Source organism: Opisthocomus hoazin, chromosome 2 (genome assembly GCF_030867145.1).
Source record: "Opisthocomus hoazin isolate bOpiHoa1 chromosome 2, bOpiHoa1.hap1, whole genome shotgun sequence".
In the NCBI taxonomy this organism is placed as follows: domain Eukaryota; kingdom Metazoa; phylum Chordata; class Aves; order Opisthocomiformes; family Opisthocomidae; genus Opisthocomus; species Opisthocomus hoazin.
In genome coordinates, this window is record NC_134415.1 from 103726039 (window position 1) to 103743670 (window position 17632).

At 38.2% G+C, this 17632-nt stretch overlaps 1 protein-coding gene across 1 annotated transcript in view; it reads left to right on the forward strand.

Moving 5' to 3' along the window:
• COL21A1 (collagen type XXI alpha 1 chain) overlaps window positions 1-17632 on the forward strand; it is a 114908-nt gene that overhangs the window by 26060 nt on the left and 71216 nt on the right. Inside the window, exons 2-9 of the mRNA XM_075414648.1 lie at window positions 792-911; window positions 2788-3339; window positions 7373-7541; window positions 7678-7894; window positions 10188-10361; window positions 12859-12936; window positions 15287-15295; window positions 16730-16813. Of these exons, the coding sequence (XP_075270763.1) occupies window positions 824-911; window positions 2788-3339; window positions 7373-7541; window positions 7678-7894; window positions 10188-10361; window positions 12859-12936; window positions 15287-15295; window positions 16730-16813 (1371 nt within the window). The 5' untranslated portion in view covers window positions 792-823. The remainder of the gene's footprint in view (window positions 1-791; window positions 912-2787; window positions 3340-7372; window positions 7542-7677; window positions 7895-10187; window positions 10362-12858; window positions 12937-15286; window positions 15296-16729; window positions 16814-17632) is intronic.

Consider the following 17632-nt stretch of genomic DNA (forward strand, 5'->3'; position numbering starts at 1 on the left):
CCATTATGATTCTATTTTTTTGCAGTAAACATAAGTAATAAGTATGGCTAAAGGCTTAATTTCAGTAAATTTGTCAAATAATGTTTGTGACAGCAACAGGAGACATGTTTGCTTCAGGACCCTTTTGGGGATATAATTCAGAGACCAGGATAACAAAGGAGACATAAACAGAGGGAAAAATCAAAAGCTGAAGATGCATATAATCTGAGTAACCTGGGATGTTATGGTACGCAGTCTGCGGGCCTTGGCTGTACTGGGAGAGAGCTGGGGCTCGCTGAGACCCTGACTCCTGGTGGCATTCTCAGCCCTGGTGTGGAGGGGTGGGAAGTGTCCCAGACTCCCTGAAGGAGATGGGTGTGTGGGTTGAGACCGAAGTAACGTCTCCCCACCAGTACCCGATATGTAAACACTTGCCGTATTTTGGAGCAGTAGCTGTCAAGTCTTTGGGTAATGGCTGCAGAGCGGGATAGCCATTGGAAAAGTGTGACTGGGGCTGGGAATATAACCCACTCATGTATATACCTAGCAGGAGGAGTATATAAATGTGCCTTGGTGACAACAGCTTCCGCAGAAAGGCTGGTCAGTGTCGTTGAGTTCGGAATCTTAGTTTTGGGCTTACATACCTGACTGACACTTTTTGGGTCTGTGGTCCATTGCAGGCTGGCCTTACATCTGGGCTTGCAGTTTCAGTTCAGAGTTGTTCCTCATGGACAGGTTTTATAAAACAGAAGTCTGGGTTTGCTTTGTAATGTAATAACACTGTATTTTCTGTTTGTTTCTTCCCCATGTAGTTTAATCTCAAGACTTTGAAAATACAATACACATGGCACAGATCGTAACATTTTTTCAGACGGTGTTAATTCTGCTACTTTGTGAACATATCTCAGCTGAAGATGGGGAAATGAGAGCAAGTAAGTCTTAATTTTTATATTTCAGATAAGGGCAACTTCAAAGCATACCTTGAATTTATAGTATCCATTTTCAGGTCCACATGTACACTCCTGTTGATGGTGATTTTTTTTTCCAGTGTAATTTTCCTGGTGAAAATCCTATAATATATGATAAGTAATGTAAATATCTTATTTCTGCTTTAGGAAGGGAATGTCTTTATTTCTTTTTCTGTCTTGGAAATGCACAAGGGGACAGATGGATATGTAAAGCTCCAGTCTTGATTTCAGCTTGTGTTTTGAGTATTTACATTTTCATTTCTTCAGAAGTCATGTTTTGACTAGCTTGATGTTGTGTGAGAAACTAAGGAAGAAAAATAAAGATTCTGTGACAGGAAGCTGAGATAACCCCAGCTCTGGGACAGACCATCTTGCATATTCTTCAAAATTAGGGTCTCAAACCCCACCAAAAAGAGTTTTATATTCTAAATCTGGTTTATGGAAAAGAAAAAGATAAAACAAGGTAGCTTTTTGAACGACAAAGTGTCTGAACAAAAAGAGTGTGGAAAACTTTCCTCTGGCCACAACGATACTTTCAGGTTAGGTCTTTTTCCTCCAGTTTTGCTCTCAATCCAGCAATTTTCAGTTCCATAAAATTCCTTTTGGTCTCTAGAAAGACATATTTTTTTCAGTCTACCTGCTTTAATCTGGGCCTCCTTTCAGCAGGATCCAATGATGTCCAAAGTCACTTCCAACTGGAATTACTCTGTGATTCATATCCCTGGACCACAGAGTGATGCACTCTGCTCGCCCCTTGCTCTTTCTCCCAATGTCTTTTCTCTTCACCACCACCTGCATTGCAAAAGCATCTCTCCAGCGGCTGTGGTCACTTGCTTTCAAGGAAGGTGAATCTTGACCTGACCGGAAGTGTCCATAGGCAGATGTGAGGACAAGGCAAAGCTCTCCTTTCTGTGGTGGAGCTGCAGCCTTTCACAAAACAGAAAGCACAATATTAGACAGCAACCCCCATGACCCCATGTGTCATGGGATCAAAGTAATCTCTCCTGGTTTTGGCCATCTCCTTGGCACCTCGTGTATCAGTTTCTGAGCTCCTTTCACAATCGATGGAAGATGATTCTCTCCTCTAGAGAGTTAGGCCCTGCATCTGAGGATGTGCATATAAGATGTATAGGTCTGTCTTATAGTAATGTTTGTGTTAGTCCATGGCCTGTAGTTGGCATGTCAGTCTAAAACTTCCATTTATAAGTAACTACAGCTAGGAGAGCTGAATCCATGCCTAAGTCATCACGCAGTTACATTATATTTGTTAAATGCTTACACGATCTTATATTCTGGAGGTTGAGCTCGTTCACTGAGCTTTTTTTCTCTACTAACATCAGACTAAGCTACCAGCTTCTGTAAGTGCCATGTAGCAGTACTGGAAGTCAATTAAAGTGTATTTATAAAAGGATATTACTGCTGACTTCTGGAGCATTCGGACTATAGCCTTTCTCTGCAGTGTGCATGGTTTGCTAACAAAAATGAGTTTTTATGTTGATCATCTCTGCAGGCAAAGAGATGTGGAAAAAAACAAAATGTATTCCTCTGCTGATTGCATGAAATGCAATTGCCAGCTGAGGAGCCTGAATTCCAGATTTTTTTGTAGTCATTTCTGGTGATAATGTAAAAACCAGAAAATGGTATGGTTTTCAGATAACAAGTCAGATCTGTGTGGCTTACAGAAACAGTCTTGTTTTCTCTGATAAACTCAGCAGGGTTTTTTGAACTGGAATGTGTTGTCAATACAGATTCAATACAGATTCTAATACAAACAGTAATTTATGTGAAAAATATTTCCTGTGGAAGAGTTCATTAAAATATTTGATTTTTTTTTTTTTAGGTTGCAGAACTGCTCCAGCGGATTTAGTTTTTATCTTAGATGGCTCTTACAGTGTTGGCCCAGAAAACTTTGAAATAATCAAAAGCTGGCTTGTCAATATTACAAGAAATTTTGACATAGGGCCAAAGTTTATTCAAGTTGGAGTTGTCCAGTACAGCGATTACCCTGTACTTGAAATTCCTCTGGGAACTCATGAATCCACCGAGAACCTCATCAAGGAAATGGAGTCCATACGCTACCTGGGAGGAAATACAAGAACAGGAAGAGCTATTCAGTTTGCCTTTGACCATCTTTTTGCAAAATCTTCAAGATTTTTAACAAAAATAGCAGTTGTTCTCACTGATGGAAAGTCACAAGATGAAGTCAAAGATGTAGCAGCAGAAGCAAGGAAAAATAAAATCACTTTGTTTGCTATTGGTGTTGGCTCAGAAATTGAGGAAGATGAACTTAAAGCTATTGCCAACAAGCCTTCATCAACTTACGTATTTTATGTTGAAGATTATATTGCAATATCAAGAATTAAAGAAGTTATAAAGCAGAAACTCTGTGAAGGTAAGTAATTGATTATAAAATATATGAGGTCTGTAGAATGTAGTTCTGTACCCATATTTCTGTGCTTATTACACAAGCAGAATGCATGATTAATGTAACCTAAGGCATCTGATAATCTTTACTATGATCTTCTTTCGTTTTGATCTTGTTTGCAGAAATCACTCCCAAGATGTTATTTTCTCCATTAAACAGAGAGGTATATTTGGGAAGGATATGGTGCTTTAACACAGTGTGTATTTAATTTCGGTATATAGCATTTTGCCTTAAGCCCCAAATTTTTTGCATTGATAAAGTTTAGAAACCCTAAAATAGCTGAGCAGTTCTTACAATGCTGAGAATCTAGGGCTGTCTTTATCCTGTTCCTAGGTGCAGCTGATACTCATCCACAGTCCAGCATTTCTGCTTGACAGTTGAGAGGATAGCCTATCATTACAAACAGGAGTTCTTCCGCTAGTGTGTGTTGAAAAACCCAGAAGAAAGACTCTTGGCAAGAGTGCCTGGAATTGTAACCAGCTGTTATGATCTTTTTTAGAAGGATTTTATAGAAGAATTAGCCAAGACCAACATTGTAAAGTGACTTTTTAGCTTTAGAATGCTAGCAGTATTACTGCATTGAGTTTTCTGATAACTTTGTAAAACATTGGCTTTCCTGTATATATAAAAAAGATAGCAAATTGCTTCTAAAATATATCACTCAGAAGGACTCTATTATGCAGCAAATATTTATCAGTGCTGTATGTTTTATTACCAAGAATTGATGCAAGTCATATTTCAGTTATACTATATTTCTGCACTTAGTGAGAATGAAAAATCCTTTTCGTTTGCTCTCACTTTTAGTATGGACATCATTGAAAAAATATGGAGATACTTATTTTGAGGATAATAGTGTTTATTTCTTGATACACTTATGAAAATCATATGTCCTTGTGACTGATGTAGTAAGGTGGCCAGTCTAAAATTTAAATCAGCTAAGGACAGCTAAATTCTTTAATAAATCTTCACACAGTGAGAAATCCCCCAAAATAAACACGATATTTTCTTTAAATAAGGTTTAGAAGAAGTCTTACATTTCATTAAGAAGGCTTTTTGGCTTTCAGAATTAAGTTAACTAGTATCCTTTAAAACTCAGCTGCAATATTTGACACTACTCTTACAGCAGTAATCTGCAAATGTTGGCTATATATACAAAAGTGTCCATACTGTTTCACTTGAAGTGACCCTTTGCTTCCAGTCTTTTACATTGCGTTCCTCCCTCACATTAGCATTGAGATGCCTCTCTCGAAGAGCAATCAGAGCCAGTTGGCAGCTTCATTTCTAACCACAATGTCTTTAGCAGGTGAACTGAAAGACTAGTACACTGGAAATTTTATATCTGAGTGGTGGATTATTTTATTCATGTTGTTAAGATTCACTTTGACTGTGGGAGTTCCATGAGGGCAAAGCAGCAATGATTTGACTGTGATCAGCCACATGAAACTGCCTGGAAATTTTGCAGTTGTCTCTTGACTGTCTTTGTTTTAACGTCTAAAAAAATGCCAGCCTTTACTCTATGGTGTTTTTAACTTCGTTATTATGTGAAAGTAGATACCAGAGCACAGGGGCAGTATTTCCATTCTGGAAAAAGGAGGCTGAGGTGCAGTGGTTTGTGTAGCAAGTAGTGCTATTACAAACAACCCTGCGGATGGAGGGCTCTCGTGTACCTTTTGGGAACTCTAGTGTTCATTTTAGAGAATGGCAGGGTGAAAAAACCTGCCGAACCTGTCATCCGAGAACAAAAACTTGTCTGAAAAAGTCCCCAAATATTTAAGGAATATTTAATATTTATTCTGGAAGTCGAATGTTCCTGTAGTATTAATATTCTCTAGCAAGAATATAGAAAAGATTGTATGCCAGGAATGCATTTGAAAACAATACTCAATGCAGACCTCAGAAGTATGTCTGGAGGATGCTGAGAAAAGTTCCTTTGTGCTAGATAATGGGATTTAACATCAAAAAGTTATTTCCTGCTTCAGGAAGGAAAAATAAAGCATCTGAAAGCTATGTAAAAACACTAAAAGGGAACAAGATTTCATCAGAGGCTAGAGAATTGCTCTGACTGGTACTATAGACTGGAAACACAACCCTGTTTCCCGTGGAAGACAGTTGTTAATTTTGCCACTGACTTCTGCATCCTGAGTAATGGCTTGGTTAGTTATCAATCAAAATAGTCCTGCCAGAAGATGATCCAGATGATCCACAAAAGATCTACTGTACTGGGAATGTTTTTAAGTAACACTTCAACATGCCATTGGAAATAAAGAATAGTTTCCTAATGTATAATGTTACACATGGTTCGTGACCACCTGAGGAACCTGAATGTACATCAGTCTATGGGACCTGATGAGATGCATCCCAGAGTCCTGAGGGAATTGGCTGATGTAGCTGCCAAGCCACTCTCCATGACATTTGAAAAGTTATGGCAGTCAGGTAAAGTCCCTCTGAGTGGAAGAAGGGAAACATTGTGCCCATTTTTACAAAGGGTAGAAAGGAGGACCCTGGGAACTACCGACCTGACAGCCTCACCTCTGTGCCCTGGAAGATAATAGAACAGATCCTTCTAGAAGCTATGCTAAAGCACGTGGAGGTCTGGGAGGTGATTCGAGACAGCCAGCATGGCTTCACCAAGGGCAAGTCCTGCCTGACCAACCTAGAGGGCTTCTGTGGGGGAGTGACTACACCAATGGACAAGGGAAGAGCTATGGATGTGATCTGTCTGGACTTCTGTAAAGCCTTCAACACAGTCCCCCACAACATCCTCCTCTCTAAATTGGGGAGATATGGATTTGATGGGAGGGCTGTTCGGTGGCTGGGGGATTGGTTGGATGGTAGCATCCAGAGGCTAGTGGTCAACGGCACAATGTCCAAATGGAGACTGGTGATAAGTGGTGTCCCTCAGGGGCCCGTACTGGGAACAGTGCTGTTTACTACTTTTATCAATGACGTAGACAGCAAGGTCAAGTGCACCCTCAGCAAGTTTGCAGATGACACCAAGCTGAGTGGTGCGGCTGACATGCCAGAAAGACAGGATGCCATCCAGAGGCACCTGGACAAGCTTGAGAAGTGGGCCTGTGTGAACCTCATGAGGTTCAACAAGGCCGAGTGCAAGGTCCTGCACATGGGTCGGGGCAACAATACAGGCTGGGGGATGAAGGGCTTGAGAGCAGCCCTGCCGAGAAGGACTTGGGGGCACTGGTGGATGAAAAGCTGGACATGAGCTGGCAATGTGTGCTCACAGCCCAGAAGGCCAACTGTATCCTGGGCTGCATCAAGAGAGACATGGCCAGCAGGTCAAGGGAGGTGATTCTGCCCCTCTGCTTCTCTCTGGTGAGACCCCACCTGGAGTCCTGCGTCCAGCTCTGGAGCCCTCAGCGCAGGAAAGACATGGAGCTGTTGGAGCGAGTCCAGAGGAGGGCCATAGAATGATGAGAGGACTGGAGCACCTCTCCTGTGAGGAAAGGCTGAGAGAGTTGGGTCTGTTCAGCCTGGAGAAGAGAAAGCTCTAGGGACACCTTACTGCAGCCTTCCAGTACTTAAAGGGGGCTTATAAGAAATATGGGGACAGGCTTTTTTAGCAAGGCTTGTTGGGACAGGACAAGGAATAATGGTTCTTAAACTAAGGGAGGGTAGATTTAGACTAAGTATAAGGAAGAAATCTTTTGCAATGCGGGTGGTGAAACACTGGAACAGGTTGCCCAGAGAGGTAGTGGAGGCCCCATCCCTGGAATACTGTAATACCTAATACCTTCTAACTACAATTAATAGCAATTCAAAATAGTATGTGAATGCAATTGCATTAAAATATGACGTGTCAGTATTCTCACTTAATGTCTCTGAGGATTCTGCGTGTCACGTCTCTCGTGTTATACTTACCTGACAGTTTTCAATTCTCTTTTATTTCTTGAAAGGCAGCTATAAAAAATTAGGTATGTGGGAGATTACTTTTTGAAAGATTTAAATCATAATTTGAGCTATACTTGCATTTGTTACTTTGCAGAATCTGTTTGTCCGACAAGAATTCCAGTGGCAGCTCGAGATGAAAAAGGATTTGACATTCTTGTAGGATTAGGCGTGAAGAAAAAGGTTAAAAAAAGAATTCAAATACCAACCACTAATGCAAAAGCTTATGAAGTAACCTCACGTGTTGACCTGTCAGAATTGACAAGGTATTTGAATTTGTAAATACACATCTAAATTTATTAAGTTTTTTTCTGTTTGCTAAAAGTGAGAGAGACGTATTTTAAGATTTATACGAATATTCAAGTACTGTCTTTTTTTTTCCCCCACTTCTCCCGTATTTAGGAATGTGTTTCCAGAAGGTCTGCCTCCATCCTATGTGTTTGTTTCCACTCAAAGATTTAAAGTAAAGAAGACGTGGGATTTGTGGAGAATTCTAAGCCTGGATAAGAGACCACAGATAGCAGTCACTATTAATGGAGAAGAGAAAACTTTATCATTCACTACTACAAGTTTAATAAATGGCACGCAAGTTATTACTTTTGCTGCACCTCGTGTAAAGGTAAGGAGTAAGTCATCATCATGCTGGAATACTCATTTAAGTACATGCTATTCCTTTGCCCTTTATGTTTTTTAAGAATGTGTGGTCCTATTTCTGACTGTTTCAGCGTTTAAAAATAGGTGGGGGTACTTTACCCATGTTGCCAGAGTATCCGCAGTGGTCATCACTGTAAATGCTTTGCAGGTGCTTTCTACTTGGTAGCTTCCAGCAGGTAATTGTGGAGATCACAGAGACCTTTTTTCACACAGCTCTTTGCTTAATGCATGCTGGAAAGTATTTTCTGCCTTTGATATGGAGTCTAGAAAATGTGAATGAAAATAGTTGTTTTAGAGAGATTTTTTGTTAAGTGTCTAAATTCCTTGAAAATACATAATGACAGAAGTTACATTCTTCTCCAGAAGAGTAAATAGCAGCTTATGAAATGAGAGTTCAATCTGGATTTGTCTAGTACACTGTTGGATAAAAATTCCATGGAGCTTATTTTTCTCGCGGAAGGGATTCCTTTCTTTGTGCAAACCAATTTTATTGTCTTTTAGTGTAATCTGAAAGTTCTCTTGCAATCTTCCAGACAGAGGGAAGGAGATTGGATGTCTCTACTCTTGGTTTTGTAGCAGTATAGCAATATGCAGCCCAGACATTCCCATTCCTACCACAGGGAATCTTAGTTAAGTGAACAGAGAGGGATGCTTCAGCAGACAAAGAATGCTAAAGATTTACTGCTGGAGCACTGCATGACCGAGTGGGTTCAACTTTTCTGGGAAACGGTGGCCTGCATTCGAATCCTTACTCCAAATCAGGCTGAAGTTATTTGAAATGTAAATCCTTGGAGAAGGAAGAAGTCCTGTCCAAGAGAAGGTCTTAACTACTAAGTTTTGCTAGGGAGAAGTATTTTATTCTTCTATTATTGGATGGAGAATTTTATTTTTTCTTTCCAAATATCCTCTGCCTTTCTATAATTATTTGTAGGCAAAATAATTTTTTTTTTTAAAAAGCAATGTGAAACTTGATTTGCTGGAAATTGTTAGAAAATTCAGTTTCAAGTAAATCCAAAAGTTTGTATTTAATTGTTTCTGGCACCTACAGTGACAAATCAATCTTATTTGTGCAGTCGCAGGTATCCATGAACTTCACCATGAAAAGAAGACTTTTCCTTTTTTTTTACTTTTGTGTTCCTCCATGCTTGTATTGGTCTTATGGAGAACATTAATTTTATGCCCTTTTTAGAGCTGTATGTCTCTAAACACACTATAAATATCACTATGCTTTTCATGAACCTTCGTATTTAGTAAACCTTTATGGTAATTTATCACTTTTACTCAGGAAAATGGAAATGTTATAAATTCTGATCTGTTGTTAATTTTATCTTGTAATGAGAGCCATTGTAAATAAATAAAAACCTTATCGACAAATGAAAATAGAAACAACTGCTATCTAGGGGTGTATACTATTAAGTGAAATACGGTTAAATTTCTCTTTATGTCTAAAAAAGGTAACAAAGATATATGGAAGGATGTACGTTTCACTTTACGCTTACGTATACCAATTTAGTGTGGGATTAATCTCTCTTAAATTTAGGTATGTAAAAGGTAAGCATCTGGTCTAGGCCAGGCTAAAGAGCTAGACTGTTTTTGAAATTAATGGATAGGCTCAAGAAGGCAGCATTTCTTCCTATGTTGAATTTCATTTCTAAGGTTGGTGAGATAAATACTTGTTTAAAGGTATCTCACATTCTGTATTACTGGTAGAACTATGCTATTTTTTTAAATGAAATCTTAAGCTTTAGAAACCTGAGTTTTTGTGCCATAGTGAATGTAATATTTGGTTTATTCACTGCAATACTGTGATTCTTTCCACTAATATCATGTTGTCTGTAAGATTTTTTTTCATAAGATATTAAGTAGAAAGACTTTCAAGTAGCAATTTGTTTTCACCATGATTTAAGTCCTGAAGTGTATGAGACAATATACCACTGCTGAAAAATTTACCACTGGCTTCATATTTTTATCAAATACAGGTTTGAGCATGTTCAAGATCGTAGACTGAAAAAGTCTATGTGAGTTGTAAAATAACTCTGAAATATGGATTAATTATTACCAAATACTGTCTTCTCAATTATATTATTAGTTGGCAAATGTTTTATGCCTATTCAGTTTACAGTTTTTTCTGTGACAAAACCTGGAACATCGATCATCTCAACCGTTAACAGTAGTTGAAATTTTGAGATGCAGTTTTGTTGTTATTGAAATTGATGACATTTTGTTTTAAACAGTTCTCTTTTCTTCACTTTTCATAGACGCTGTTTGATGAAGGCTGGCATCAAATTCGTCTCTTAGTAACAGAAGACTTTGTAACTTTGTATATAGATGACCAAGAAATTGAGACCAAGCCATTACATCCTGTTTTAGGTATTTACATCAGTGGCCTAACGCAAATAGGAAAGTATTCTGGAAAGGAGGAAACTGTACAGGTACGCATATGCTAAAACCACAATAATTCAGAAATCCTACTGTGGGTTAACATTGCATTGGTGCCTTCTGTTTTCTTGAACTTACTCTTCTAATTTACACTAGAGTGAAATTTAATTTACAACATATTGATAGTTGAGAGGGAACAGAAATGGTCAGGAGGACTCAGCACAACTGATGTATCCTGTGTGGTGGGTGCTTGGTTGGCCTCACTGACTTCAAGGGGTATTCATTTTTGCTGAAAAGCAAATTTGATGCAATGTGGTCACCTGAACTTGGGAGACGGTGTCTCAAAGCAGGGGATTTGCGCTGTGCTTGACACTTACGTGTAATTTCCTTCCATCAGTGTATGGGTTATGCTGGTAAAGGAGGGAGATAAAATTTTGATGAAGCTTCTTTGTCATCAGTAGCTGTCATGAAAGTACAAGATGTATCAACTCTGTTTCTGTCGTACTGCTAAATAGATTGTTTCCTTATAGTTATAGCAATGTGGTAGTGACATTACTGATTAGACTGATAGTAATGGAAACAATACTAAGAAATACTGAATTACATAAGTAGACATTTTTTTTAGTTATTTTGAAAGCGATGCTTTTTTTGTACTCTAATTTCATGATCCTTACTGCTCCTGTTAAAATATATTAATGTGTTATTCACCATCTTCATTAACTCTCTTCAGATACTCTGGGTCAGACATTTCTTCAGATAACTCTTTACTCAGTTACTCCTGAATTTTATGTATTTGTAGCCAGGCTTCAGTTCTATTATTATCATATTCCAAAAGTGTACGTGGAAACTTGGATGATGCACTGTGTGTGTGACTCATCATTTCTGGTGGTAACATTGTCCGTGTACTAAAATACCCCTTTGCAAAAGCTACTAAATGTTTGTCACAGATTTCTGATGGGACTTTAAGCACTTATTGCAAGGAAAGTAAAGAGATTTCAGAATTGTAATCAATCATCTTATGCATTTTCTCTGTTGATGCGAGATTATACTATTTTTATAGGTTTGTGCATGGTAGGACTAGAGTTGGTTGTCTGTTGTTGTTGTGTCTTGGTTTTTCTCATAAGTCGTTGCAGAAATGGGACTTTTATAGATTCCCAGGAATACGGTTTCTGAGTTAAAGAATGTTAGTAGCAAGACATGTTACCTAAAATAAAAATGAGAATAGCTTAGGAAAGTCGAATTGTATAAGGTCCTCTTCTGACAGTGTAGTAGAAGAAAAGTAGAAAATCTGCCTCAGGTTGCAATTTTATATTTCCAGGTGATTTCTATAGTCAAAATAAGTTATTTCCTTTCTCCGACTGCGATGCAGTCTGCAAAGCATTGACAGTCAAACTTTGCCAGGATATTTCTATTTGAACTGTGATTATAGAGAAATATTTTAAGGAATCTGTATACCGCCTTTCAGTGAAAAGGTATTTTTAAATCCTTTAAGAAGTCAGTTGGAGTTGGATACAAAGTATGATATAAGAATCTTCTTCAGAGATTCTTTGGTGAATTCTCTTTCTGTGCTCTGATTCAGATTTTTCTAGTGATATTTTGCAAGTGTTCTCAATTTAATTAGAATCTTACTGGCTGAAGTGCTATCCAGTATAGCAGTGATAGACTTGTATGCATACTTAAGTGTTGTGAAGTGTAGGCATTTTGAATTTGAAAACACATATTACTAGGCATGGTATTAACAGACTTTCTGTGCTTTCTTCTCCTGCTAGTCCAACTTACAGTCTGTGATTCCAGATAAGAGTAACAGGGCTTTTTTCTCTTTTCAGTGATGATAGCGTGTGCTAGAAAAACTGACTTCAGCGGTTTAATTTTTCTGGAGTATAGGGACAGAGCAGAATGGCACAAACCTTTGGTTACCTGGTGCCAGTGCTTTTAATGGTTGCTTTTTAAAGCTTTATGTTACACAGCTAAACTCTAAACCAAATTCTTTCAAGTGTCAGGGATGCCATCTGATGCTTCACCAAAATTTACTAATCTTACATCTAGTAGACCTTTTACATCTTATATCAATTTGACCTTTTACACAGGTCAGTGTAAAAACATCTTCCCAGGACTGTAAAGGTAAAAAGGGAAAGGTTGGTTTTACCTGTGCGGTTGTAACCTGTTTCCCAGTGATATTGGCAGCCAGTGTAATTTGTGCTGTGAGTGTTTGGATTTATTGCCAAGGATTAGGAGTGGTGATTTCAGTTAGTTTAGAAAATAAAATCTTGGATTGATTATTTTTCTTTAGATAATTCTGTTACAGAATGTTTAATTGGTTGCATGTGTTAATCATTGTGAACAGCCCGACTGAAAATGTTTCTACATCTTCAATTGACTTTTAGCTGTAGTGGACACAGAGAGCTTCCAGTTTCTCTTGCTTTGTAGTATTTTGTTCGTTTTTTTAAACTTGCGGATGATATAATTTAAGAAGGTTATAGTTTAAACTAACTTAATGTCAGACTATTAACACTTTCTCTAAAAAAAAGTCCTTTATGTTTTGAATTATAGTTTGATATACAAAAGCTGCGAATCTACTGTGACCCAGAGCAAAATAATCGAGAAACAGTCTGTGAGATCCCAGGATTTGTGAGTATGATAGATGAACTTCTGAGCACTGCTTGGCATTTTTTACAAATCACTGTTTAAAGCTGACTCAATGAATTCTTAGAATAAGTAATACTGCATTGATTCAGCTGATGCAAACAAACGCTTGTTACCTGTGCAGTATCAAGTGACACGAAGCTTGTCTGTTTTCAGCCTTATTTTTGCACAAATGTATTTTAGAAGTTTTTTTTAATTTAGATATTTGGTGGTGGAAATTTGACAGCAGTACAGAAGAATCTCAGAATCTTCTGTTACAATTTATGATTTTAAACATTATATTTTAATAAAATTACTATGTTACAGGAGTGTAAAAGACTTTAGATATTACTTTTTAACTCATCTGATACACGTATTTTGCTACGTCTCAGGCCATTCAATCTCTGAAATTTTTGTGCATAAACAACAAACCTATATTTTTAAATCACCTTTTACTATCAGAACTATTTATGCGGATGTCTGTGTTAAATAATACATTTACTGAAGTGTTGCCAAGATTTCATGAAGTGTGTTATGGATAAGATAAAAACAAAATCCTGTACAGGATTTTATGATGCATGTACACAATTAGGAAACTTACGGAGATCCTTTGACCCTCTCTTTGTCCTCTTACTTACAGTTAATTATGCAATGAAATGTAAAACACGTGCAAACAGATTTGGAAACCATTCATGACACACAGTGGGAGCCATATTTTCAGAAGCATTCAGCTCCCAACTCAGAATATAAGCAAGAGATTGTTTTATGGGTACAGTTTCATTCAAAATGTCCTCCTTTGGTGTCTAAAGCAAACTGAGTTAAAGATAATCAGACATGAGCACGAGTGTCTTACTGTGTAAACCTATATTCTTCATGTTATCATTTGGTTTAGTGCTGGGACCATTTTGTCAGTTTGACAATAGAACCTATGAATCTGTAACATCCAGATATTTTGGGGTTTTGTCAGACTTGCACAGACCCTCAGCTAGTCTGTTTTTCTGTTATTTGTTTGGGGCCAGTGTGTCTATTGCAATCAGCACCCTTATTAGGGCTTGTTCAAAACTCACAGCTTTCAGTTAAGCAACGAGTAGGCGGCTGGATTATTAGCTGTTTGGAAATCTGACTCTGCGTGACAAGAACTAATGGGTTCAGGAACACTTTTGTAATGTTAGCTTTAAATCCTGGAGTAAATTTAGTATTTGTCTATCTAACTGCACCATATATCTTTTTGCCATGTACAAAATAGAAGTAGGATATGAAATGTAAACAAATGAAAAAAAATTCTGCATAAAGAAGTCAAACACTAAAAAATCCATCATATCTTGTGTTCTCTGTGACTTGGCAAGAAGCCTGAGCAAAAAGATTGTTTCTTTTTCAGTTAGTTTCACTTGCTGTTGTTGTAAATTAAACTTGGACTTTACCCATGAAATTCTGGACTCCTTCAGAAAATAAAGATGATGGATGATCTCCAAGGAGGAATATGTGGTTTGTGGTTGTATTCTGTCAGAGCGTGGTTGTGTTGTGTCAGAGCTCCTGAGCTAAGCAGGGGCTGTATGTACTGATCACAGCCTGAATTCATCCCCTTTCCTGGAGATGCCTAGCTGCATAGTAATTTTAAGCTCCCTCTATGATCCGTGGAGAAAGATAACCTTCTCTAGAAGCTGCTTGAGGTGAAAACTGAATACAGAGGAAGCTGTGTCTCTCCACAGACTGTGTATGAAGTCTGTGGTGACTGTGTGCCTTTTAGACAACTCCTGTACATGGTGCAGCTAATGGTGGCTATGAAACCAACTTCATGGTTGGTATGCTGAAATATTTGGGGATGGATTGTTCTGTGGCCTTGCAGATACTGGAAAACTTCATTCAATTGATAGCAGAGGCTAATGCAGTCACATAGGAAAGAGAAAAAGCCAGCCTTGCCTCTGTGCCTCTGTATGTTTTCCCAGATGCTGGACTGAGGCAGAGATGAGAGATTTTAGAAATATTTTGGTACATTCTCTTGACATGAATGAGTAAGCAGAGGATTGTTTTGATTGGAAGTTACTCCTGGAAAAAGGTTTGACCCAAACCTAAACATTTAGTCTGTAAATATTTACATGGTTCAGTATTAATTGTAGTTTTGTCATTGCCTTTTAAAAATTGCTACTGGTAGCAATTGTAATGAAATAAACTAAGAATTCATATGCATTGATAGCAGCTGCACATAAGCCTGAGAAAGACTAGAATTCTGAACTATTAATTCCTTGATAGTTACAGCCCTAAATTTATGAATGATTTTGGTAGTGTTTACAAATGCATGAATTTTGCTTATTCCAAATATTGCTGTACTCTTAATCTGTGTTTCTTCTTGTTTCAGAATGGAGAGGTAGGCTCAATCCTAAACTGCTCAAACTCACTTTAAGGTAGTATTTGACTTTATATAAACTTCTTATTATTCTAGGGAATATATACATTGTTTTGCAAAGTGGACGGAGGTTTGCTAAGCTTAAAAGTGCTGGATTTCCATGAATTGAACTCTAGTCAATAGACAAAGTAAATATCAGTTTTATGAAGAAAGCCATGTTTATTAGATTAAACGGCCAGATTTTTTCCCTGGTTCAATTCAGTTACTTGTGTTTGCAGGGTTGGATGCTGTTGCAAAGTGAATGGGGGTATGCACAGTCAGGTAGCTGTTACCTGCTTCATGTGATGATAGCTTCCCTAACCATCCTTGTAACGCCACTTGGTAGCATTGCAAAGGAAACATGGGTTTGTGTTTTGATCAATCATCTGATTCTGAGAAAGAATTCCATTCAGAGGACATTGTAGAAAGTCTGCGTTATTTTAGTAAATATGAGTAAAATGTTATAGAAAATTTTTTAGATAGTAAACACAAAATATGCTTTTTTGTATCTTGGATTCTTAAATTTTTGCCTTTCCATAGCTCTAAGGACTTGCTGGGTGAAAAAAAATTCACTGAATCTAACTTCAGCATATAGATTTATTACAGATGCGCCTAAATTTTGGGTGCCTGACCTTGGGCAAGTGGATTTGATCTAATAGCTCTCCCCTTGCCTGCCTTGATGAAACATTGAGGTTTCATATGGTCTTGATGGTGAGAGGTAAACACCTAATCTAGAGGGTGGTGTGGACTGCCAAAGTTTAGTGTTTACCGCTGTTTGTACAGGGAGCATAGTCTGGAGGAGGTCACTTAATGGCCTTTGGAGGATGGGTATCCTGGGTGTCAGGACTCATGACTTGTAGGAGTCAGTGGTAGCAGCCGTGCCTGACCTTTCCTCAGGTAGCTTTACAGTTGGGAAATGTGCCCAGGAGGGACTTGGGCTTTACGTTCTTTTCAGGATTGCTACACAGGATAGCATGCCCATTGGTTGTGGTCATTGTGCTATACATAATATTTATTAGATTCTTTTACAAACTTCATTTAAGTATTTGTATTTGATAAATGATCACATTTTAGATGATGAATATCAATTAGTTTAGGAGAAGTGTTTTGCATGTTGCCAGGTTTAAAATTATCAACCTATATGACAAAATATTTGTGGAAAAGCAAACAGAGTTTCAGATATCAGCCCAGTATCGGTACTTAATTTTTTATTTATTTTTCTTCTGGGTAAAATGATGAATTCATGCGTGCAATGTAGTTGGAGGGCAATATTCAGGTAAGCAGAACTTCCAGCTGAACAAAGGAGTGAAAGCCAGGACCTATGCAACCTAAGGAACATCAGCTTCGTATAATGTTATGATACATTTATTGAATGCTTTTGGCATGTGTATTGATGGCTGGTTTCACTCTTGGTAGTGCATGAATGGTCCTAGTGATGTAGGCTCAACGCCTGCCCCCTGCATATGCCCGCCAGGAAAACAAGGACTTCCAGGCCCCAAAGTAAGTTTCCATTCTGTCTTATTGAGCATACACAATTTTTTTTTTTTTTCGTTTTTTTTCTCCAAATCTCACATTGGCCAGTCAAAGTCAGGCAGATTAAAAAAAGCAGGGGACAGGTTCTCCTGGTTCTGGTTTCCAGTGAATGAATGTAGTGATTATGATTGTCAAGACCTGGTTTCGATGCCATAACCCCTAATAACAGGAATATATCTTTTATTTGTTAAAGAAAATGCTCATGGATGTCAAATTAAGTTTCCTTGCTACTCTTCAGCAAATGATCTTGCACTGTTAATTGTTTGAGAATGAAATGGTTTGCTAATAAAAGTCTTTTAACAGAGAGGTGTTTTTCCTTCTTTGTTAAAGAATGGACAAGATGCTTACCGGGAGAGTTCCACCTTAGCTGTTCTGGTGACCTCCCTTCAGTGTTGGTGAAGGATTAAAAAGAGAACCAGGCTTGAGTCTCAGATCTCTAACATGGCAAACACAAATTCCTGGTATTTTGCTGTAGTATCTTTCTCAATAGCTTTGCTAAGCAGTGCTTTCAGAGTTACTAGCTTGCCTCAAAAGGGTGGGCAAGAATAACCCCAAACCACTTGTCTTTCATTAAGCAAATGATTAAAAATACCTCTACTTTCCTTATGTAAAGGGTTAACAGTCTACTGCAGCTACCTCAGGTCAAAGGGCTTTTTGCTACAGTGGTAGGGGTTTATCACAGAATAGTAGGGGTTGGAAGGGACTTCTGTGGGTCATCTAGTCCAACCCCCCTGCCGAAGCAGGGTCACCTACAGCAGGCTGCACAGGACCTTGTCCAGGCGGGTC